This window comes from Corylus avellana, chromosome ca5 (genome assembly GCF_901000735.1).
Source record: "Corylus avellana chromosome ca5, CavTom2PMs-1.0".
In the NCBI taxonomy this organism is placed as follows: domain Eukaryota; kingdom Viridiplantae; phylum Streptophyta; class Magnoliopsida; order Fagales; family Betulaceae; genus Corylus; species Corylus avellana.
In genome coordinates, this window is record NC_081545.1 from 32,115,444 (window position 1) to 32,140,485 (window position 25,042).

General features: G+C 35.8%; 3 protein-coding genes across 4 annotated transcripts; all 3 read left to right on the top strand.

Annotated features, from left to right (window-relative positions):
• Positions 1-231: 231 nt before the first annotated feature.
• Positions 232-2,987, top strand: LOC132181534 (pentatricopeptide repeat-containing protein At5g39350-like). Its single transcript, XM_059594789.1, has one exon. It carries the CDS (start codon positions 287-289, stop codon positions 2,327-2,329), a length of 2,043 nt encoding a protein of 680 aa, XP_059450772.1. The 5' UTR covers positions 232-286; the 3' UTR covers positions 2,330-2,987.
• Positions 2,988-8,434: 5,447 nt separating this feature from the next.
• On the top strand, positions 8,435-18,073 carry LOC132181232 (probable galacturonosyltransferase 14). The gene is made up of 6 exons (XM_059594355.1): positions 8,435-9,227; positions 10,335-10,390; positions 10,530-10,685; positions 14,557-15,147; positions 16,113-16,415; positions 17,091-18,073. Exons 1-6 carry the CDS (start codon positions 9,017-9,019, stop codon positions 17,373-17,375), a joined length of 1,602 nt encoding a protein of 533 aa, XP_059450338.1. The 5' UTR covers positions 8,435-9,016; the 3' UTR covers positions 17,376-18,073.
• A 2,272-nt stretch (positions 18,074-20,345) lies between these two features.
• LOC132181463 (membrane-anchored ubiquitin-fold protein 2) lies at positions 20,346-23,816 on the top strand. 2 transcript variants are annotated; one of them, XM_059594696.1, is made up of 5 exons: positions 20,346-20,758; positions 21,196-21,486; positions 22,799-22,963; positions 23,324-23,416; positions 23,553-23,816. In XM_059594696.1, the coding sequence occupies exons 2-4, from the start codon at positions 21,354-21,356 to the stop codon at positions 23,377-23,379; spliced, it is 354 nt and encodes a 117-aa protein (XP_059450679.1). In that variant the 5' UTR covers positions 20,346-20,758; positions 21,196-21,353; the 3' UTR covers positions 23,380-23,416; positions 23,553-23,816. The 2 variants fall into 2 exon arrangements, with proteins under 2 accessions (XP_059450679.1, XP_059450678.1); XM_059594695.1 differs by having other exon boundaries at positions 20,346-20,740.
• The last annotated feature ends 1,226 nt before the right edge of the window (positions 23,817-25,042 follow it).

Consider the following 25,042-nt stretch of genomic DNA (forward strand, 5'->3'; position numbering starts at 1 on the left):
TTCCGTAAATTTTCGGGGATCCGACGGCTGCTGTTTTTTTTTTTAAGGTTCGAGTATGCTCCGGAATTCGTACACGGTACTCCAAATCCGTACGTGCCGTATTGAAGTTTGAAACGGCGTCGTTTTTTCTTTGCTTCTGAACTTTTCAATTAAAAATAGTGATTAAATTAAAAGTTCTATTAATTAAGATTTAAAAATCCAGAGACGTTTACTTTATGAGACCCTATTCCTTCGAACTCTTTCTCACTAAAGGCCGCAGGCCAGTGCGACCCAAGCGTTTGGATTGATGAATGGCGCAGCTCAGGCGCTCTCGAAAACCAAGCACCTTCTCACCACGACCACCGCCCAGTGCAAGTCACTGTTGGGAAAGTGCGCAGCCACACGGTCTCTTACGAAGACCAAACAACTCCATGCCCGCATCATCACCTCGGGCTTACTCTCCTCCTCAAACTCCAGCGACCTTCGCTCAAACCTTGCCGCAACGTATGCTTCATGTGGGTCCGTTCCGCATGCGTGCAAACTGTTCGATGAAGTGACTGACCGAAGCTTATTTCTGTATAACATTTTGATAAGAATGTACGTACAAAATGGTATCCCCTATGCCGCACTAAACGTGTTTGTTGAAATGCTCGCTTCGGGGCACTGCCAGCCTGATTGCTTTACGTACCCATTTGTTGTTAAGGCTTGCGGTGACTTGTCATTGCTCAATGTGGGTGTTGTAGTTCACGGGCGAACACTGATGTCTGGGTTTGACTTGAACACGTATGTGCAGAATTCTTTGTTGGCAATGTATATGAATTGTGGGGAGAAGGAGGCAGCGAGACGGGTTTTCGATACAATGTGGGGGCGAACTGTTGTGTCTTGGAATACTATGATTAATGGCTATTTTCGAAATGGGTGTGCAAAGGACGCTATGATGTTTTTTAATTGGATGATGGATGTGGGCGTGGAGCCTGATTGTGCCACCATGGTTTCAGTGTTGCCAGCTTGTGGTTACTTTAAGGATTTGGTATTGGGAAGAAGGGTTCATGCATTAATGGAAGAGAAGGGTTTGGGGAAGAAGATGATAGTGAGGAATGCGTTGATAGATATGTATGCAAAGTGTGGTAGTATGTATGAAGCAAGGTTAGTTGTTGATAAGATGGGTGAGAGGGATGTGGTTACGTGGACAACCATGATCAATGGGTACATTTTGAATGGTGATGCAATAAGCGCTCTGGCGCTCTGTTGGCCGATGCAGTCTGATGGGGTAAGGCCCAATTCAGTGAGTATAGCTTCCCTTCTCGCAGCCTGTGGGAGTTTGTACTCTTTTGAGAATGGTAGGTGTTTGCACGGTTGGGCGATAAGGCAAAAAATTGAGTCTGATGTTATTGTGGAGACTGCATTGATCGACATGTATGCAAAATGCAAAAAAGTTAACCTCAGTTTTCTAGTGTTTGATAACACTACAAAAAAACGAGAAGTCCCTTGGAATGCAGTTCTCTCTGGATGTGTTTGGAATGGGCTTGCAAGAAAAGCAATAGAATTGTTTAAACAAATGCTAATTGAAGCAGTACAACCCAGTGATGCAACCTTGAATAGTCTTCTTCCTGCATATGCTATTCTTGCAGATTTACAGCAAGCAACAAATATACACTGTTATTTGGCAAGATCTGGGTTCCTTTCAAGCATCGAAGTTGCTACTGGTTTGATCGACATATACTCAAAATGTGGAAGCTTAGAATCTGCTCACAAAATTTTTAGTGAAGTTCGTGAAAAAGGAAAGGACATTATCATATGGAGCGTAATAATAGCTTGTTATGGCGTTCATGGTTATGGTGAGATTGCCGTTTCACTTTTCTATCAGATGGTTCAATCTGGGGTGAAACCAAATGAAGTCACTTTCACTTCTGTTTTGCATGCATGCAGCCATGCAGGTTTGGTGGATAAGGGTCTGAATTTGTTCAAGTTCATGCTTGAAAATCACCAATTGAATCCTAGTCCTGATCACTACACTTGTGTTGTTGATCTTCTTGGTCGTGCTGGTCGACTGCCCGAAGCTTACGATCTAATTAGGACAATGCCATTCAAGCCTAACCATGCTGTTTGGGGTGCACTGCTTGGTTCTTGTGTGATACATGAGAATGTTGAATTAGGAGAAGTTGCTGCAAAGTGGCTTTTTGAGCTTGAGCCGGAAAACACAGGAAATTATGTATTGATGGCGAAACTTTATGCTGCAGTAGGAAGGTGGAAGGATGCCGAGAATGTGAGACATATGATCAATGAGATAGGATTAAGAAAAACACCTGCTCACAGTTTGGTCGAGGTCAGAAGTGTGTTAACTGGGTAAAGATTTTCCACTTCAAGTTGATAATATTTCTGTTTTGACATGCCCAATTGAAGAGGGTTTGATTAATGTGAATTGGAGTGGAATTTGTGATGGGCGTGCGGGTGGAGTTTGTAATATTATTGGCTGAAGAGGCAACTTCTTGGTCAAACAGAAGGTGCAGCTGTCATCATTATGAATGGACTGACTTTCCATTCCTTTCATAAATATTCTACCTGTCCGTGGACAAATGGGAATTTCTTAAGTTGAAGCATGGCCATTGATCTGGATTGTATGGATACTAGGTATACATTTGTATCTTTCATGTTAGCCATTGAAGAACCTGCTAGAGGAGCAGGTACATGTGTTATACATAATCTTTTAGTGGGATTTAACTGTCCATTAGCCTTAGAATGATGAGAGTGTTGGGGATGATGAGCTAGCTGTATCTGTGGACAGAGAACTCGATCTCTTCATTAGATCACAGGATCTCTCTCTTTGTAATGGGGTTTGATACACGTTAACTTAGGGCATACTCTCACTTATGATCAAACACCATGGTACTGACCCACGTACTTGATTTGAGAGCTCAACATAATCATTTGATTTGATAGGTTTTGGTTTTCTTTTTGTACTTTTTAAATAAATTTATTTCTTATGGTTAACAAAAAAAAAAGATGCAGTTGGGATTTAATTTTATTATTGGCTGAATCAATCAATTGCAGAGGTTCTTATTTATTTTCCATTTTCTGCATTTTTATCCACTTATTTTGTTTAGCGTAGAGTATGTTATATACTTGTTAATAATGGGATTTCAATCATCTTCTAGTATTTTCATTCTATTTCCAATATAAGGGGTGAAATGAGTAGATATAATGTTGGATGTTTTGTACAAAAACCCTGAAACAAGTTAGAATTGTCTCATTCATATTGCTTGGCAGTTGCTGAAGATGTTTTTGAAAGTTAATGGTGAATTGAATTCTCGAGAATTGGTTTTGTTCATCACAAAAGAAAAAAAAAAAAAACATGTAGCAATCGCTGAATTATAAATTGGACCTTTTAAAAAAAGAAAAAAGAAGAATTGGGTTGGATGAAAATTTTCCATTCCAATCCATTAAAACCAACATGTGTTCAAAATATGTGTGATTTTCACATATATTTTAAAAAATACATGTAAGAATCAAACGTTTTATTAACAATGTATATGAGACTAAAAAAAATTTATATGATTATTACATGCATTTTGAATACATTTCAGTTTAATATATTGGATTGGAGAAAATTATTCCAACTCAATTTGATGTAATCAAATAATTTTTCTAACACACTTTTTTATTTTTCATTTTGTTACATGCATGAATAAGAAAATAAATAAAACAAGAGAAATGTTTGGTTTTATTAAAAAATATATTTTTTGTCCATTTTAATCCTAGATGACATGGTTCATTTTTTTAGAAATTTATTAATTTATTATTTAAAATCTATTAATTTTAAAATAGGTCACGTCGCTTAGAATTAAAATGAATAAAAAATAAATTTTTTAATAAAGCCAAGTATTTCTCATAAAACAATTGTATAAAATGAATAAAAAATAAATTTTTTAATAAAGCCAAGTATTTCTCATAAAACAATTGTATGACCATGGGAAAAAGAGGCGAAGAATACGGGGCATGTCGACACCAATTTATACCGACTTGACCCTACAGCCAATGTGTGTGTGATGAGAGACTTTACCCTAGATCTAGGGGCTATCATCACTGGTGCAACCACTCACAGGTGGAGTCACCATAGTATAGATATCACTAGTTGGATGTATCCCCCAGATTTGATCTAAGGGACCGACACAATCACCCATGGGTGGGGTCACCACCGTACGAGTATCACTAGATACGAATCATACGATGGCTGTCTTCTTATCAAAAAATAAAAATAAAAAATACAGTCACCAGTTAATTAGAGTAGGGTGATATATTGGGGTGAAAATGGGCTTACGGTTAATGGTTATTGGCTATAACTGCTAATCGTAACCGCGCAGTTAGTAAAATTCACTAACCGTTTAAATGCATAGGCAATTAGCGGTTAATAACCTTAATAACCGCTAGCCATTTTTTAAATAATTTAAAAAAAAAAAAAAAAAATTGAAAGTTCAATTTAAAAAACAAAACAAACGTCGTTTTATGTGGTTGGCCTAAATTACAAATCATTCATTGTGGTATAAAAAATAATTTATAAATCCATTTAGTTGGAATAAATTATAAATTACTACATGTGGTATAAAAAATAATTGATAAGTCATCACGGTAGGCCAAAATAACAATTTAATCTCTAAAATCAATTTATGATAGGTAACTTAACAAAGTCCTCACGGTCACATTTTGTGAAGTGGCTGAGGAAGATGAAGATGAAGGAGGGTTACACATGAGGTAAAATTTTGAGGATATAAGATATTATGTTAATTTACTGTAACAATATTAGGTTAATTTACTGTCGTAGTATGACGTGGAGTGAAAGCTGATGTGTAATTTTAGTTGGCGTCGTAAAATGATGTGAAAAATCCTAATTGTTATTTTTGAAAGTCATAAATTAATAATAATAATACGTGTCGCGTTTTTATTAGGTATGACGTGGGAAAGTGACAAATTTTGTTAATTACTTAACGGAAATTGATTTTATGAAGTAAACTGTTATTTTTGCATACATCATTACATTGGGAACCTATAGATTTTTTTTTATATACCACATGATTGATTTGTAATTTAGATCAACTACAGGGACTTATAAATTCTTTTTTACACCACATTGAGTGATTTGTAATTTAAACAAACCACAATGACCAATTTTACATTTATCCCATATAAATATAATATATATTATATAATATACATAAAGGCGGTTAGCAATTTTTCCTAACCGCCTTTAAAAGTAGTTAGCGGTTATCATTTAATGATTAGTGCGATTAGTGGTTAGCGAGTGGTTAATAACCGTTAACCACCCGCCTTCTCACCTATAGTATAGTTTACATTCCCTCCCACTTGTCCAGTTTCATAATTTTTTCCTCTCTTTTTTTCCCTTTTAACGAGTACCTTGTTTATATGTACACCTCGATCAAATGTAGAGTTAGAAACACCAAGAAACCAAGAAGTACAGGTTGCTATTTGAACTTGAAGCATTAAAAACCGTATGCTGCGTGCTCTTTAGACAAAAACTGGAAGGAAATCTAAGTTTGAAGCAGAAACAAATAGAACAAGACACGAAGGTGGGGGTTGGATGCTGCAACTGTCCCTGTTGCCATGTTGTGGCCTACTGATGGTTAATTAGAGCTTGTAGGCTTTAGAACAAGGCAGTAGGCATCCACACATCAGCAATATTTCCAAGCCCTTGTCTCCAATAGACTACTACATGTCATGTGCCATTACTTTTTTTTTGTTTGGAGATATGCTTTTGGATGGACCCCTATATCACGAGAGAGATAAAGATAAGGTCAACAGTGCTTGTTTAACTATCCCATATGGCAAGCTAAAGCCAATTACTACCATGCTATAATGCTCATCTCATTTGACTCTTATTGGTTAAAGAAGCACATGCCTTGTGGAACATAATACAATTTTGTTATGATATAAAATACCTCTATGTGCAATTTTACTGGTAAATAGTTGAATCATTGACTTCAATTGGTTTAAAATATACCTAACTCAGCTGGGAAGCATCTAAATGGAAGAATATCAAACTAGTGTGAATAAGTTTAATTCTTGTTGAGTCCCATATGCCTAATTTCTTAAGTAGTTTCAATTTGGTGGTTTTGGGCCTCTCTCAACCCAAAAAATATAGTTCAAGATACGAGGCTTTCCCTCACACTTATAAAGTGACTATCAGCTCCTTTCACAACCGATGTGGGATAACCCCAACAATCATTTTCTCACACATCAGGCCCTAGGTCGGAGCAGCGACAACCCGTTTTTTCCATAGACTATTGGGCCGAGATTTGTTGGTTGAGCCTAGGCTCTGATACTAATGTTGGGTGATTTTTGGTCTCTCTCAACTCAAAAAACTAGCTCAAGAGGTGATGATTTTTCTCACACTTATAAACTGACCATCAGCCCACTCCACAACCGATGTGGGATAACCCCAATATTACCTCGCTATTCATTCGCAAAAGTTAAGCTGAAAATCTAATATAAAAGTGAGTTTGACATTGCGATTTCGTGTGACTCTAAACCAAATTGTATAAAATATATTGTAGAGACTACGTTTTTAAAAAATTACCCACATTTTGAAATCGTAAATCTAAACGGACCATTTAGTTCACTAATAAGGAAAAAGGCAAAAATAAATAAATAAATAAAAAAGAGAGAAATGATCTGAAATTGACAAATACTTTTTAGGCATCTCATGGTGTTTGCTGCTAGTGACTGCTTAGACAAAGAGACTGTACATAATGCACTGCAAAACAGTGTATCAGATATTTATGGTTAATAAGAATGCAGAGCTTTCTAACATTCATAGAAATCAGCAACAGAAATGGCAATGAAGTTGGCATTTGCAAATTGCAACATGCCACCAACACTCAACGTTGGTTTACACCCCACAAAAAAAGTCCAATGGCCCACGAGTGACCACCCAGCATATGACCTTTTGGAGCTGTGGCATTAAGAATCAAACTTCTCCCATGTGGAGGTTGCAAGAAGAAACAAGCTTGCACATCAGATGAATTTATTTACTTTTTATACCATCTTGTGGAACCAACCTTTTCTTTCATTGCTTACTCTTCTTACTCTTATCCCATTGCCTAAAAGATTATTGACAGTGCAGGGGAAAGGAAAGCAGAGACCCCATTGCCTAAGAAATTTTCTAGTCTGTTTTTCTTTTTTAGTTGAACAAAATTGATAATAGCCCCATCATAGTCCAATTATTTGCACCAGTGCTGATTAAATTCCTGGCAAGGGAGTTAGACAGGCAGGCCTATATAGTTGTTAATTGGTCCAGATAGCAAAAGGATGCTGGCTACCTCATCAATGATACACTAAAAACTGGGTTTATGCAACTGAAAAACTAGGCAATCAAAAGGTGGATAGGCTCTGAAAATTAAATGCTGATGCCAAAATGTGGGTCTTCAATCTTGATTCTACCTGATAACAAAGGAAAAAAGAAAAGAAAAAGGAAATCTATGAGATGCTAGTGAAGAGGAGATACAATGTGAAAAAGCCATAGTTGTGAAGTGACACTGAAGATTACTTGCTTTCACAATCAATCTCATAAAATGAAAAGAGAATGAACTCATTCATGCAAGTAGTAAAGCCTTGATTTGTCCCTTAAACTCCCCTGAAAGTTAATTGGGATCAAATAAAAGAGTAATTATTAGGCCTACCATAGTTAATTGGGATCAATATATGAATGTAACCTTCATTGTCAAATATTTAAGAGCTATATTAATTGTTTTTCTTGCTTTGAGCCAACTATCCCATGCATTAGTTGAGTGTCACCATCAACATTTTAACATGGAATTGGAATGAAGAAAATATTATTATTATTTTAAATAGCTTAGACTCTTTTATATGGATCAACGATCGTGTCTTTGCAATTGCCTGCTCAAATTACAAGCAATTTGAGCAATTCAGACCAATATTTAAGAGAGAGCTCTAATGAGGCCTACTTGTTCGAACATGACTTAGACTGTTCGAACACTTGTCTAAATAAGTGAGTTTTACGAGAGTTATCTCTCAATTGGCCGTCCCAAAGCGAACAATTGCATGATCCAAATTCCAAGATTGCCCATCTCCCCCCAAGCAATGAAGCTATGATCCCTATTCTAGTATCCCAAATACGTCCAAATATAGAAAAATCTTTGACCCCAATACCTTAACCCTTACAAACTTTTCCTTCCTCCCAAAAACATGAAATAAAAAAGAAAAAAAAAAGTAAAAAAAAGTTACCATCCCTCTTATCCACATAATCCCCTTTGCTTGTCCATAAACATAGGAGAAATCCAAGTTTAGCTTCAAAATCGCACACCTCCCACTTTCCTTGTCCTTCCTCTATCCCAACCTCAAGGTCAAAGACCCCAACCACAAGTTTCTGTCTCTCTCTCTTCTCTCTAGCCCAGTCATCTCTGATTCTCTCTCTCTAAACTGAACACGGTTTTGACTCAAGAGCTTTGAATTTATATTATTATAATTATTATGATGTTATATATATTGATTTCTATTTTTTAACATTTAATTAAATTTGTGGGAAAACGAAATATATTGGATCGGACGGCGATCCACCAATGAAAAAGCTCTTCACATTCTAAGAAAGAAAGGAAAAGCACCCAAAAAATAAAGAAAGAAAGGAAGGAAAAACCCAAATTTTTCTCTCTCTTCCCCTGCGTCTCTATCGCTCGTGTGTGAAACACTCTCTTTGATCGATGGGAGCTGGAACAGCAGGAATCCAATTCGGCTGGCTGGTTCAAATCAGTGATTGAGTCCTCGAAAGCCCGTTTGCCAATCTCCAATGCGGTCTTATAAAAGACCAACAAGAAGAAGAGTCTTGAGCGGAAAAACCCAGAGAAACAGATCTGAATTCGGTCGGAGTCATTGTGGGCGTGGGCTGGGATCTGATGGTGGGGATTTTCGGACCATTTCCGAAGGTGGGTGCATCGAATCGCGTCAAGTTTGGTATTGGTAGGAGTGTAGTAGTGGCCTTTCGTGTGCTGGTGGGGCTGCACAGACGACGATGCAGCTTCACTTCTCGCCTAGCATGAGAAGCATCACGATCTCCAGCAGCAATGGGTTTATTGATTTGATGAAGATCAAGGTCGCAGCTCGCCACTTTTCCTATAGGACCCTCTTCCACACCATTCTGATCCTCGCTTTCTTGTTGCCCTTTGTCTTCATTCTCACTGCTGTTGTAACCCTTGAAGGTGTCAACAAGTGCTCCACATTTGGTACTCTATTTTATCGACTTTTCATTCATTTGCATTCTCAATTTTTGGGGCTATTCGTTTACGTATTTGGTTTGGTTGCGATTGAATGTTATAGATCTTGGTGTGAATTGGGTTATTCTAATATGCCCATGCGGTGATTATCTGTGATATTGGTTTCTGCAGCTGAATCTGACTTTTTAAAATTGATTGGGTCGACTTGGATTTTGGTTTAATGCCCATGTTTTGTCATGTAAATGTGGGCAGCTGAATCTGATTGGTTTTGTTAATTGATCGGATTGAAATGGGTTCTGGCGTATGGCTTAAATGGTGATTATTTGTGATGTTGATTTGTGTAGCTGAATCCAATTAGTTTATTGATCGGCTTGGATTTGGTTTTTGTTCCAATGCTTATTGGTGAATTTCCATGTCTAATTGAGCTCCAATGGTTTGTTAATTGGGTTGAATTGATTTAAATTGAATTCTGTTTATTAAGTTCTGGTATGGTGTAATCAAAATCGGTTCATCCCATAATTTGATACTGTTGGCAATTTATGTTGGTTCATCTCTTTTCTGAGTTTCTATTATTTTGTTAGATTGAATTCTAGCATGTACTGAGAATTGATATATTTGTAAAATATGGGAATCATATTATTTGGATGACCATTGTTCTTTCCTGTCACGGAATTTACATATTATTTATGCATTTTCAAGCAGTTTGTGACCTTAATTTTTGAATTAAATTGTTCATTTTGTTGTCATGAATACACTATGATTTTCTCTGTTGTATTGCTGATTGTAAATTGATTAATTAAATTATCTCAAGATATCTATTTCAAGGGTGACCTTGAACTTTATTATATGCTGACAGTTGACAGTAAAAATTTGATTCTTTCATAATTCATTTTTTCAATTTTGCCTCTTCTTTATTATTTCACAAAATATGTATTTGTCTATGTAGGATGGATTATGAATGCTTGTGTAGTTACGTTGTGTGTACTTTCTCTGGCCTGCTTGTAGTATCCGTATGTTAGTTAGGTCAGGGTATTAAGAGGTTTTTTTTTTTTTTTTTTTTAATATCATAGTGTTAATGGTGGACCTATGAATTCATTCTTGCCTTCTGTGCTTCAGATTGTTTAGGCAGGCGGTTGGGACCAAGGTTTCTTGGCAGGGGTGATGATTCAGGGGTAAGTAACTTTTTCTTGATACAGTAATTACATAATAACTATCTGCAATGAAGATTTTCAATTGGCCTTTTAAGTCTACAATGCTTATGTTATTAACTTATGCTGGATTGTTGTTGTGGTGGTGGCGATGACGAAGCAGAAACTGGTTAAAGAGTTTTACAGCATCCTTAACCAAGTGAACACTGAGGAAATCCCGCATGGTCTAAAGCTGCCGGATTCATTTAGTCAACTTGTTTCCGAAATGAAGAACAGCCAGTATGATGCAAGGACCTTTGCTTTCGTGTTAAGGGCAATGGTATGTTCCATGTGACAGAAATATATATGTGTTCAGATAGTATATTATTGTTAGGAGAGAGTTTTTGAAATGTATTAGGTTGCTTCCCCTGCGCTACATCCCAGCCTTTATTTGGGACAGTCTCCTCTAATGGTATTCATTTTCATTAATTATTGAGATTACACCGAAGAAAAAAGGATGGAGTGAAGTTGATGAAAAGGTTCCCCTGTTCCATACCCCCATATCATGATCATCAGGTTCTGATTTTAGTGGACATCCAAAGGATTAAAAAAACATAATTTCAGCATCTTCTGTCTGAAGTAAAATTCTGTCTTTCCTTTCTGTATTTGACCCAGTAGCCTTATGAATTGTCTGCAAAAAAGAATGTGTTTATATTTGACCCTAGTAGCCTTTTTTTATTTGACCCTACTTCCATGATTCAAATGAAAGTTAAGTGGATGTGTTTTGCATACTTGATCACAGTGTTCTTGAAAATAAATTCCTTTGTTCTACTTTTGAGTTCATGTCTCAATTTCTATACTCTTGGTCAAAATAGAAAAGAAAAGAAGAAAAAAAGAAAGAAAGGATTCCGACATCCTAAAACTATGATACTGTATTTTTTTGCCTGCTTCCGGTCAGAAACACATCTTGATGATTTATACTCTTTAGTGGTGACTACCATAGTAATCTTTCTGGACTTCTTTCTTTGTTTTCAGTAGATTTGGGGATTAAGAAAGCAGTTATAAATAATAGGGAAGAAATTTTAATTGGTTAAGGCTTTTTGACAGAAGAAAGGAACCCTTGGAGAGTGTTTGGTGTTTCGATGTGTCTCAAGCTATTTCACAGTTTCATCGTAGTTCAAGGATATGTATCACTATATAAACCTGAGCCTTACAAAGTTTTCGAGTAAGAAGCATAATTTCACTATTTCATGCTGAAGAAATCTTGAGTTCCCTAATTGGTCCTTGTCTCAAGCTACTTCACAGTTTCATCACTGTTCAAATGTATCTGTCATTATAGAAATCCAATGACATAATCAGTGGCTAGGTTCTTGCAACATAAATTCTGCATTACATTTTTTCTGTCATAGAATGCCTCATGGCCCAGCCGAGCAAATCTCTTAGTTCTACTTATATGCTGTTACTGTTAGGCCATTGTGGCTTTGTCTAAAATTGAGATTGGCTAAGCCATTGTGGCTTTCAACCTCTTCCATTTATCTTAATATGTAGGGTTCCTTGATAGTTGTTTATTGTTAAATCTCCAATTATCATAAAAGTTTAAACTGATAGAAAATGGTGAATTGAATTAATACTTTACAGCCCCTCTTGTCAACAATTGAGACTTAACATGTGTAATAGTTTATTGAAATATAAAATAAATTATGGAGTCAAGATTCAAATTTAGGATTACTATTTTGATATCATGCTAAATTACCAAGTTGACCAAAAACTTAAGTTGATGGTGAATTTAATTAATAGAAAAAGTTACTTTTTTGATCCTTGGGGTACAAAAATATTGTGAAGAGCCTTGGGGTAAGCTATCTGTCCAACATAATCCCTGTCGTCTAGAAATTTAACGAAAGTTATTAGATGCGCACATGGATCCATGGCATAACTAATCACCAATTGACGTGTAGCATAATTGATTACTTACTTGCTGGCGTTGTAAAATTACAGCTTTATCTCCAAATTAAAAAATAATGTAAACAAAAAAAATTGAGGGGCGGTAGGCGGTCCCTCTATGAGGGGAGGCCACCCCTTGTGAGGGTTGGCCAACTGTCCCTCATCAAGTGAGGGGTGGCCATTTTTTGAAAAAAAAAAATTTGGCCCCATTTGTTAATGTTTTTATTTTCTGTCTTTTGTTTTATCTTTTTAAAACAAAAACATTAACAAATAACCCAAACATAAAACACTCCTAAAAGCCCAAAACAATTTTCACGTTTATGTCGCATCTTAACACTTTTTCAAACCTAAAACAAAAACACTCCTTAAAACACATGATAAGTGTGAGTCATCAGCTATGCTATGTGTTAATCGGACAATTAGTTGTGACATGGATTCACCCATGCATCTAATGGTTTCTCCATTAAATGGCTAGACGACAATGATCCTTCTGGACTGAATTTTGGGTACTCCAAGAATCAATTTGGTACAACTACAAACCCTGAGGTCAGATAAGTAATTTCCCCTAATTGATACATTAACATTTATCAACAACAAAGGAATGCCCACAAATATGTTGATAAAGTACATTTTCCCCCTAGTATCACCTTGTTTAGTGAACTTATGTAGCTTCTGTTAATGTGCAAAAAGAGATTTCAGAGGTACTCTTTGCACATTGTTGATCTTTATGTTTGGTTTTGGGTTTTTAAATGATTATTTAGGTACCAAGACATGAATTTGGCTTCATGATGTAGTTGCTAGTTATAAATCTTGAATCCCTCACTCGTAATGAATACTTAAATCAAGATAATGCAACCTAGGTGTTTTTCTTTGCTGTTGATCTCGGTTGACCTTCTATTTGCTCCTACTTAGTTTCAATTCAGTTCACATGTGGTCTTTTGCTTTTATCCCATATCTTTTGGGCTCAGCCTATCGGTCCATACCCACTCTTAAATGTGGATATGAAATGTTGATACAAAGTTTATTGCTGTTGGATTTTTGTTTTCCATCTCCTTTTATTGTTTCATGTTAGTTATCTTCAGCCAAAAATTTTACAATATACATTCTTTGATGCTTATCTTGGTGAGCTTGTTACTTGTTTGGGATTCTTTCATAGTGTTAGTTTAGTCGGTAAAACTGTTATGAAGACCTTTTCTCTTCTCTGTGGGTCTCTTTGCTTAGTAAAAGCGCAGATAGTGTCTTGTGTTAGATGCATTCAAGGAAATCGGAGATCTCTTTGGTTAGAATGAATTTGTCACTGTTATTATTTTGCCCTGTGTTTCTTCACATCTCCTTGTTGTGAATTGTCTGATTCTAAGGCAGTATAGGACATTTAAGTAGTATAGGACACTTAAGTTGGTTATGTCCTGAGCTCTCTACTGCAAGCTTTACCCCTTTTGAGTTGATTGCCCATTTTTGCTTGTTTCTTGGTGAATGTTAGTCAATTAAAGACATTTGTTAAACCAATAGAGTTTTGCACATTGCCTATTATTTGGGTTTTGGGCTTGTAGCCTGTAAATCGTTTTGTTTCCAATATTCCTGACTGATGGTCTGTTTTTGGGTTATGTCCTGATGTCCTTTTGTCTCCTTATAAGGAGCTTAATGAATTTTGGGACCATGCAATGGTAGATTCTTTTCATCTAGCTTAAACCTGATGATTGATATTTTTAGATTATCCACTTCAGAGCATATAAACTGGACTTAGATGGTTCGCTTTTGACATCTTGGTCAGATTGTTAGTAAATATTTTTCCCGTACCAAATCTGTTTGTATCCTTCAGGAGGGCATGGTGGATGAATATTAGTATGGCTGAAGCTGCTAGCATTGTCCTGGGGCCTTAGGAGGGTAAAAGGCTAGGATGGATTTAAGTTCCCTCATACCTAAAGTGGGGCGTTTTGATTATCTGTTGTTCTTTGGGGATTTCCTTTTACAATTGCCTTTATCTTTCTTTTTTGCTTTAGCCCTCTCCCTCACTTTCCCCCACTTATTTGTCTTGCTTTATATCTCTTTTTAGAGAAACTTTCTGTTGTCTATGTTTGTTCTTCGTTGTTTATTCCCTTTTATTCTTATTAAAAATGTGTACAAGGAAGCTTATATTTAAAAGATGAGAGAGAGAGAGAGAGAGACAGAGCACCTTTTAAACACCCTTTTCCTTCCCCCCCCCCCAAAAAAAAAAAAAAATTCTTAATATTTTAGCACAATTTCAACTGATATTATGTTTATTTGCACAGATGGAGAAATTTGAAAGGGAGATTAGGGAGTCTAAATTTGCGGAGCTGATGAACAAACACTTCGCAGCAAGTTCCATTCCAAAAGGGATCCACTGTCTCTCTCTTCGTTTGACTGATGAATATTCCTCAAATGCCCATGCGCGTAAACAATTGCCTCCTCCAGAGTTTCTCCCTTTGCTTTCAGACAACTCTTATCATCACTTTATCCTGTCAACAGATAACATTTTGGCTGCTTCAGTTGTTGTTGCTTCTACTGTCCAGTCATCCCTAAAACCTGAAAAAATTGTCTTCCATGTCATCACTGACAAGAAAACTTATGCGGGTATGCACTCATGGTTTGCGTTGAACCCTGTCTCCCCAGCTATTGTTGAAGTGAAAGGCGTTCACCAGTTTGACTGGTTAACAAGAGAAAATGTTCCTGTGCTTGAAGCTGTAGAGAACCAAAATGGGATCCGGAATTACTACCATGGTAATCATGTTGCAGGGGCCAATCTCAGTGACACAACTCCACGAACGTTTGCTTCAAAATTGCAAGCTAGAAGTCCAAAGTATATATCCTTACTCAACCATCTCCGCATATATTTACCAGAGGTAATTACATGTAACTTGAGACTGTTCTTTTCCCGTATGTGGTTTCTGGAGATCTATAATTCTGGAGACCTATAATATGATAATGTTAGCTTATTCAAGATAAAAAGTAACAATGATAAATAATGCGGATGTTTGATATCATAGGGAGTTTATGCTTTGAATGGTTACTCTGATTGCCCCTAAGGTAGAAATCTGGTCCAAATTTTCTCTCCTTCCTCCCCGTAACCCTGATATTAGTGACACCTGTAAACCCCTATTTCTCATTATTGATGACAAACTTATCTCATTGGCAATGGTCAAGAACTTCATCTTCTTGGATAAAAAAGGTATTCACATGACTTGGGCTGGCACCTATCAGTTTTGTGCGATCCAACTATATTTAAGCATTGTAAAATCTAGAAGAAAATTTGATCGCTTCAGAATGATTTTTGAGTTTGTATTGACAGGATGACATCGAATTACTGAATTTGTCTGGCTTATGTGTGAATTACTATGTCCAATGAACTATGAAATAAGATGGGAGACAAGTATGGAAAAAGGAATTCTTAGGATAGATAGTTATTTATAAGGGAAGCAAATTTATTTCTTCTAGGGCCTGACTTGGGTGGGGTTGTTATGTTGGGGTAATTTGTATCTTAAATACTTCTGCACTCGGCTCTATTTGAAAATAGGTGCTGCCCAGGGCTCTGGGTAAGCTTCATGTAAGAGATAACTGGGAGTGAATTGAAAGGCTTTCATTTTTGTCCTTGAGAAAGGGCAAGTAGTCTAAATCACCAGGTGACCTATCAATTGTAGAAGTAGTATCTTTGGCAATCCGTGTACACTTGGAATATAGAAAAAGATATGTCACACCCCTGACAATGGTTTATTTTATTTTTGTTTTGGATAAAATTCACTCTCTTTCTTTCACCTTTTGTTTTCTTTTTTATTCGTAAATAAGTATGCTGATCATGCATATGGAACAGCTCTTTCCAAACCTTCACAAGGTGGTCTTTTTAGATGATGATATCGTGATTCAGCGTGATTTGTCTCCACTTTGGGAAATTGACCTTGGAGGAAAGGTTAATGGAGCCGTTCAAACTTGTAAAGGTGAAGATGACTGGGTAATGTCTAAGCATTTCAGGAACTACTTCAATTTTTCCCATCCCCTCGTAGCAAATAATTTGGACCCTGATGAATGCGCATGGGCTTATGGTATGAATATATTTGATCTTCGTGCTTGGAGGAAGACAAATATAAGAGAAACATACCATTCTTGGCTTAGAGAGGTAAATGAAGTATTCAGTTTTACTTACAAACTTTTATACTTTTGTTTATACATACATGTTGCATTCTCCCCTCCTATTATGTATTTTTAAGTGTGCATGATGAAGGAACTGAAAACATTGACACTCGGAAATAGAATATCATCTATCTGCAGGAGTGTCTATGCCAAAAAATTTCCATCTGAAACTTAATCTAATTGCTTTCATTCCTTATCCATTGAGGTGACCCTAACCTTGTTATATGCTCCTTTTAGGCTCTGGGGTTAGTGGATAGATGAAGCTTTTCCCTGGGTGATGTTTTCGAAGATATATAATTAATACAGTTTAGGGTGCATCCTTTCACAGTCAACTTAAGAACTTTTTGTCTGGATTTCGCAAAATGTCAGTTAAGTTTGCTTTGAATTCACTTAGATGATGAAAATTTTAAGCTTTTGACCTGTTATATAACCCCTTCACGCGGAAAAATTCTGGTGGGATGACAACGTATTAATGAACTCTGATGTTTCAACATGGACCTGAATTTTATTCAATACTGAAATTTTAAAAGTTCATTGCTTTTCTGTGAGAGTTCATTGTTGATTGGATTTCATAGAGTTCGCAATTTTACATCTTAGTGTTTAAGTAAATAACAGGTGTGGTGCCATCATTTAACTTTGATTCTGGGTTTTTCTGTGGCAGAATCTGAAGTCAAATTTGACAATGTGGAAGCTTGGAACCTTACCACCCGCTTTGATTGCATTTAGAGGTCATGTTCATCCTATTGACCCGTCGTGGCACATGCTCGGCTTGGGTTATCAGAATAGCACCAACATTGATAGTGTCAAAAGGGCTGCAGTTATCCACTACAATGGCCAGTCAAAACCATGGCTGCAGATTGGCTTTGAGCATCTCCGACCATTTTGGACCAAGTACGTCAATTACTCCAATGATTTTATAAAGAACTGCCACATCTTGGAATCTTAGTCGACCAACTAGTGGAGCTCTAAACAGAGAGGGGCAGGAAAAGACCCAAGTGATACAGGTTTACTATTAAGTCTTTTGTGGATCGAAATTCTTGTCAAGATATATTTGAGAAGACAAGCAGAAAATTGGCCAAAAGGGCAAATCTTTCACGGTCCAGATTGACTGTCATCCCGGTATTGTTGCAGACAAGGACTGCCACCACTAGCACGGCATGTGATTCATTCTTTCAATCTGTAACATAGCAATCCGTCCTTTATTTTTTGGTTGAGAAAAAGGATAACTATAATTGGTCTTCCGTCAGGGGAGTCTTCTTCTTGCCTGATTTCTTAGAGCATAATATGAAATAAAGTGAACAAATATACAAGAAGGTACTGATGTTAATGCCGTCATCTTGATTGGTGCAAGGAAGACGAAGGCTAGGACAGATCTTCTGTGAGGCTCCCCAATTATTAGCCCGGGAATGTTAATTTCCCTTCATTTTTTTTCCTTTCTTTTTTCCTTTGTTGTTTTCATTTTTGTTAGTACCCATTTTTTCCCCTTTCATTTGATGATATCATGATGGTGAATCTTAGGGTAGGTCATGAGATTGCTTTGTTACAGATCATATTCAAGGAAGAACTTTTTCTTAGGTTAAACATATCGGTAATTTGTTTATGTACGTTCACGAGAGACAATTGAAATGTGCAGAAAATTCTTTTTCCGAACTTCTTGCATCTTTCTGGTTTATGATGGTTTCTAAATGTTTTTTTTTTTGTGGGTACCCAAGAATCTGTTCATGATTTCTTTCAAAAGAAGCAATTGCTGAGGCTCATTCTTGCCCTGTGGTTTCTTTTCTAGATCCCCCCCACCCCCTTGGCCATTTTAATGGTGTACTTACTTTAAAGATCAGACATCAGATTTTTACTGGCCATGACTAATTATTGGATCCCTCCTTTAAGCATATGATTTTTACATATATATTTTTTAATATAAATCGGCATATGTCTTTAGAGCATATGATTCTTACATGTTCTAGGAATGGATGTCAATTTAATAGGTTGGGTTAAAGAAAAACTTCATCCACTCATCTTATTCTTGCAAGTTTAGACGTCTCAATCTTTACATTGCATTGTACAGGAATTTAAGTAGAGTTTTGAGTTCTCTCTGGTTTTTCACGCCATTAATGCTATCGACTGCTCAAAGAAATATTTGGTTATTGCCAACTCACAATGACATTTTAAATTTGAAGATTCTTATTCATGGAATTTGGTGAGTTGGTGATGACAAGAAACCCATTCAAATTTACCTAATATTCCTAGTATCGCTCAACTGAATTTGGTAATTCTGATCTTTCGAGGTGCATGCAGCTTCCTTATGCTTAAGACTTCACATTTGATTGTGGACCCATTGGCATTTTTCTTTCTTTCTTTCTTTAATACCACTATAATATATACTATCATTTTGTCAATAATTAATTTGCATGATTAACATTAGCTTAGTGTCACTTGGTTGCATTGTCATATAATAGCAATTGATTGATTCTTCCAAAGCCTCAACGCAGAATCTGAATGGTTCTTGGCTTTTATCAGCTGCAACATCCAATCAAGTATGAAAGAACATGCACTTCCATTACCAAGATCATCAAAATGAACTTTGTTATGAGTGGGTGTTCTCCAATTTCTTTATGTCTAATTTTTTGGTCATTCACATACAACCTTGTCACAACGGCTCTTCCTTGGATACAGGTTGTCAGCGGCGCAACAAATTGAAAATGAAGTTATAAAAAAGAATAAAAATTTCTTATAAATAGGGTTGGAAGAAGTTTATTTAATTTAGTTTATTAAACTAACATATATTTTTAGAACATGTTTAGAAGCATTTTTAATTCTTACATGTACTTTTAACAAAGCATATAATTTTCACATATATTTTCTAAATTACATATGAGAATCATATGACAAATATAATTTAATAAAGTTGATTGGAAAAATTTTATATTACCTAGCATGGTTAGGTAAAGTTAGAGGGAAAATAAGGTTTTGAAGGTATGACTTTGCATGAGTTACTCCTATGCATACCCTAAAGCATAAGTGCTTATGTAGCTTATATATGTTTGGTTGAACATATACCTCACTTTATTCAAAACAAATAATATTATTATACTATTAATATAATATTACGCCACCCTTTTGGTGCCTCAAAGTCTCAAACTATGTCTTTTCAAAAAAAAAAAAAAAAAAAAAAAAAAAAAAATCTCAAACTATGTTATAGAAGTTTGTAATTTGTGGGAGTTTAATGGCGAACGTTTATGAATAAATTATTCTTAATTATTTCTTGAAAATCTCATGATGGGAAAGGATAATGAGATGATCTTATTGAATTTATTTATTTTTTACATATCCGTTTAAGGAAAAAAGAGAAGAATGATTCAATCTAGTGATTTTTACTTTATGAGGTGTGATTGAGCTACAAGCCCTTAAGAACTATTGACATTAAGCATGAGCAATTGATCATATCATTTATTTCAAACCAAAATATCTTCAACTATCAACCATCTACATTAAAATCAATAAAGAGTAATGTTATATGCAACACATCCCACCGTCGTCCATTAAGTCTAAATAGCATTGTTAATTCACCTTTAACTTAATTTTAATTAAAAAAATCAAAGGTAAACTGACAAACCTATGTCAACATGGTAAAATAACGATGAAATGTGAGTATGCTATATAGACTTTCTCATCAATAATATGCATAATTTAGGATGAGTAATGTTATTTAGAGTGTATTTGACCTTGCAATTTCATAGGGAAAAAATGTAATTTTAAACAAAATCGCAGAAAATAGACAGTTATATTATTATTATACAACTGAGATGATGTGACCATTAGAATTGGTCTTTAAATTAATAAGGGTCACAAAAAAAATCAACTTTTAAATGATTTGGGAATACAAAATAGTTTTTTTTTTTTTTTTAGAAAAAAAAAAGGAGGAGAAAATTTGGTCTGTAGGACTGTGCTTGCTGCTTACACAGAAATTGGGCGTCCACGTGAGATACAAAATTTGGTCTCGTTACCGTTCGTGACATTGCAAGTTAGGAAAAGGGTCACTGTTTAAAATAAAAAGATCTCAAAAGCTGTCCATTTCCATGGCCACAAGAAGATTGGAAGAAGGCAAAGAATGGAGTCATTGACCACAGATTTAGAAGACTTTGAATACTCCGAAACGGCCTCGTTCGTGGGAACTTGTTTGATCTCTTCTTCTGACTTTTAATATTAATATTAGAGCCTTCTCGGGCTTCTTCTTCTTCTTCTTCTTCCTTTGCTTGGATTTCTAAACCAGAAGCTACTGAAAAAGAGGATGACCCTGATCAGTTTCTGAGCCAAGTAAGACGACCCATCAAGGTTTTATTTTGTTTTTTTATTTTTTGATTGTTTCTTTTGGTTTCTGACTGATTTGGAGCTGAGCAAGATGAATATTTTAGTTGATTTTAGAGATTTGTGGGTTTTTTTTGTCCTGCTGAATACTAGCTTTTAGAGATTGTGTGTGTGTGTGGGGGACATCACTGTGATTCTTCTTGCTTTTCCTAGTGTTGTGCTTCAGCCTTGGTATCAAGGTATTGGACTGAATTTTATTCTATTTTTGGATAGACCCAGATGGGTATATTTGTTGATGATTTTCATTGCTAGAAACTGGAATTCCCATTTCAAATACATATCCTTTTTTTTTTTAGTGTTTCTCTTTTGTATTTAGTTTTCAGTTCCAGAATGCTTTGACTTGTTTGTTATACTAAGCCAATTCAATCTGCTGTTCTTTTATTCTTTGGTAATTCTGGTTGCAGAATATCCGAGTGAGAATTTGATGAAATCTTTATGTCCGCGAGGCAATTCAAGTTGTTCAGTGGGCTATTAATTCCTCATAGCGAGCCGAATTGACGTATTGATTTGTCTGGGGAAGGCCCAAGTGAAGAAATTCTAATTGTGTCTTAGATCTTTGAAGATGGCCGGGGTACAAGATCAATTAGAGATCAAGTTTAGGTTGACTGATGGATCAGATATTGGCCCCAAAAGCTTTCCCGTTGCAGCAAGTGTTGCAACCTTGAAGGAAAGTATTCTTGCTCAGTGGCCCAAAGGTTGGTTATCTTGTTTCTTTCTTCTTTTTGTTTGATTTCATTCCATAGTTATCACCGTTGGCAAGCTTTCAGCTTTTCATAGTTCTTTATTGGGAAACATATTGTGGCAACTATGAAAATTGTGGTTATGCTTTTGAGTGGGATCTGAATATCTATTGTTATAATGGTTAAGAAGCTTTGCTTTGTTTTGTGTTCCATCTGTCCGAGTTCCAGGATTGGAATGTAGGAAGGTATTCAATTCTTCCATAGTGCATCAAATTGCCTTTTAATTCACAGACCATCTTTTGGAGTCGAGCTATAACATACAATTTCACAATCACCGCAGTCGCGACAGACTGCTGAAGGTAGTGTCCCTATGCAATATCCTACCATCGATTCTATGTTGTGTCCTCTCAAGGCTACTACTTAGACTTACTGGAGAGCACATTATGGACTTGTTCCGACTCCCGAGTGCTCTGGTTGACACACGATGGATACTTTCATTTACATGAAACATCTGTCCTACGGGTGTTAAAAGTGTATAGTGTAAAGTGGTATAAATATGTTATATTTAATCCCATGTACTTACTATCATTGCATTGAAGGTGGCAATTATTGGAAATTTAAGTATTCGGTTTCTGAGAAACTTTAACTGCATGCACGGTAGGGAACTTGAAGGTGGCATAATGATATGAACCAACTAGCCTCATACATAGGAAGAGAATTCTTGTTAGTTATACTTTTAGATGTTCCGCCTGACATGCTCTTTCTCTATAACTTTTAGTGATTTTGTTGCGTTTTCTTGATTTAGTGCCTTCCTCAAAAAGATTAAGCTTTATGACATAGAAATAAGAACCAATGGGAGCAGCTAGTTGTTTTTTCGTATTTAAGTTAAGTTGGTCTGAAATGCACTGGCAGTTCCTGGAAAATGCAGGGTTTATGCCAGCTGCCCACTGTAGCTGTTAATTACACATTGGGTAATGATCAAGAAGATGCAGATTTCCTGTTGACAGGCCTTATTTTGATGGCAATAAAAAGACAAATCATACTTGGGTAATGGTCACTAAGTTTTCACTGGAAATTTCATTTGATAAATGAGATAATGAGAACATCAATTTTAAGCATGGTCCAAGAGCACTTGATAGCATGAGTTAGTAACACTAAAATTGACAGTCTTTAGGTCTCAGATTCCATTATCTTTTATGTCTGCTCTTTCTTGGTTATTATGTGTAACATAACCTCTTCTTTTGAACTTTGTTCTTATATGAGCTGGAAATTCCTTGCTATCTAATGTTGTCCAAGATATTTAAACATGATATTCTGATTTTTTTAGAGAAGGAGAATGGTCCAAGGACAGTGAAAGACGTCAAGTTAATAAGTGCAGGAAAAATATTGGAGAACAACAGAACACTGGGGGAGTGCCGGAGCCCATTGTGTGACATCCCTGGCGGAGTTACGACTATGCATGTTGTTGTTCAACAGCCTTCTTCGGAGAAAGGTAAAGAGTTCCTGAGACATTCCAAAAATAATTTCAGATTCTTACAATGGCAGACATATTATTCCTTTGCCTCTTAGGTTGCTTTGTTGGAGATAGAAACATATTCTTCTGTTTTGGTTTTTTTCTTTTTGGTTATCACTTTAACTGCTCCATTCTACTGATTCCATATTTTAATATGATCATAAATATTTATGGTTATATCAGTCAATGCACTTCAATTACTGCGACTTCTTAAACAAAGGCCAATTATGTATATCCATCTACCCAACTGCTCTGGCCCTTTCCCCAACTTCAAGAGTTTATTCTGTTTTAGTACTTCTACCTGTTTGATAAAATGTGTATCTTCCTCTAATTGAACAGAAAAGAAAGGAGCAAACAAACCAGAGCAGAGCAAGTGCATGTGTGTTATATTATGATTTGCAGTTTGAATGGTGGAGGTTATATTATTATTAGGTGGGTATGGATAATTCTTTCTTCTTCTTTTTTTCTTTTTCTTTTTTGGTTGGTAGGATTATACTATTACTAATATCATTCAGGCTCTTAAGTGTTTCCCCCTTTTTTGGGTGTGTGTTTCCCATTTCAACTACAGGTAAAGATTGTTGGAGGTGGTAAGATAATGAGAGTTGGTGGCTTGCTGATTGATGCGGAATTATGCACATTTATCATGAGTCATGTTTCTTTGCAGGTTAATGATTTCCTCATATGGCTTTTGCCTTTCCATGCATTTGGTATATTTTGTTCATTGTGAAATATATGGGTTATGTTATAATGAAATCACATCTCCATGGCATATTTAGTTACCTTACGCATTTTGCTCAGAATATTACATTTTAAGTTTGTTTCACCTCATTAACAGTTTCAAATTATGACTTGGTATTGTAACTTGATGTTTGAGGCCATTCATCAAAGAAAGAAAAAAAAAATCATCAAAATTTCATGTTTGAGCCCATATTTTGCCCTAATGAAAAGAGATAGAGCTTTTGACTGACTTGATACAGGATGATCATCATTGTGTACTTCACCCAAATAACAAAAAGAAGCATTTTCCTTACATTGTTTGGGTGTATTCTCCCAGCTGTCTTCCTCCAAAAATTCTCTTCTGTGATTCTGTAAAGGATCTCCTTGATCCTCTGTTTGGCTTCATTCGAATGTTGAAAAAATAAAAATAAAAATTACTAAAAGGTCGTTTGGATGTCAGAAGGAAAAACTGATCTTTCACATAAGAATTGATATTAGTTTATCATCTTTTAAATGTGAGATGCTCTTTCTTAATTTATTTTCTCTGAATTCTGAAGGATGACCTCATCCTCAAATAAACCAAGTGGTTGTTTTGTTTGAAGATCAAAAGGCATATCCTTAAAATAAATTTTAAATCCCACAAAATTCTAGCTAGACTTTGGACCATGTAAGAAATTTTTAAAGGGATGAAGAGGCAGATCTGAGAAATCTAGGCTCTTTGTCTGCCTGCCCAATGCAAAATTTTGTGATCAGCCACGTGGTATGCAATGAGCAGTTCTAGGAATTCTAGGTGTTGAATTTTCTCAGAGATTGTTGGAGGATAAAAGGAGGGGATAAAGTTTTCTCATGTGTAATTCTTCTTTCTCATTTTATTAAACTAACATGCGTTACAAATGCCCGTGATTTTCGTATGCACGTAAGAATTATATGTTCGGTTAAAATGTACGTGAGAATTACATGTAATTTTGGACACATGTAAGTTTAATAAACTGGGTTAAAAGAACTTACGGAAAAACTTTATCCAAGGAAGGGTGCCGGTATAAAATTTTTAATTCGACAAATTTCTAACAATTACAAATTTTAGAAAGGGATGCTTGGAGCAGATCTGAAAACTCTATATTCTGTCTTCCCAAAGCAAAATTCTGAGGCAGCTGTAAAGCTAACATAATGAGCAATGCTAGGAATTTTAAGGTCAAATTTTCTTTGAGCTTCCACTTTTATGCATAGGCAGATACACTTTGCCCCTTAGAATTGCCTGCAAATGATTTATTATGAAAGTTTTTTGTCATAAAAAATAATAATAATAATAATTTTATATCGATCCAAAGTGAAATAGAGAAT

Coding starts and splice junctions, on each gene's coding strand:
- LOC132181232 (XM_059594355.1), top strand. CDS start 9,017: ATGCAGCTTCACTTCTCGCCTAGCATGAGAAGCATCACGATCTCCAGC. Junction 9,228..10,334: donor CAACAAGTGCTCCACATTTG/GTACTCTATTTT, acceptor TCTGTGCTTCAG/ATTGTTTAGGCAGGCGGTTG. Junction 16,416..17,090: donor ACCATTCTTGGCTTAGAGAG/GTAAATGAAGTA, acceptor TTTCTGTGGCAG/AATCTGAAGTCAAATTTGAC.
- LOC132181463 (XM_059594696.1), top strand. CDS start 21,354: ATGGCCGGGGTACAAGATCAATTAGAGATCAAGTTTAGGTTGACTGAT. Junction 21,487..22,798: donor TCTTGCTCAGTGGCCCAAAG/GTTGGTTATCTT, acceptor TGATTTTTTTAG/AGAAGGAGAATGGTCCAAGG. Junction 22,964..23,323: donor ACAGCCTTCTTCGGAGAAAG/GTAAAGAGTTCC, acceptor CTAATTGAACAG/AAAAGAAAGGAGCAAACAAA.
- LOC132181534 (XM_059594789.1), top strand. CDS start 287: ATGAATGGCGCAGCTCAGGCGCTCTCGAAAACCAAGCACCTTCTCACC.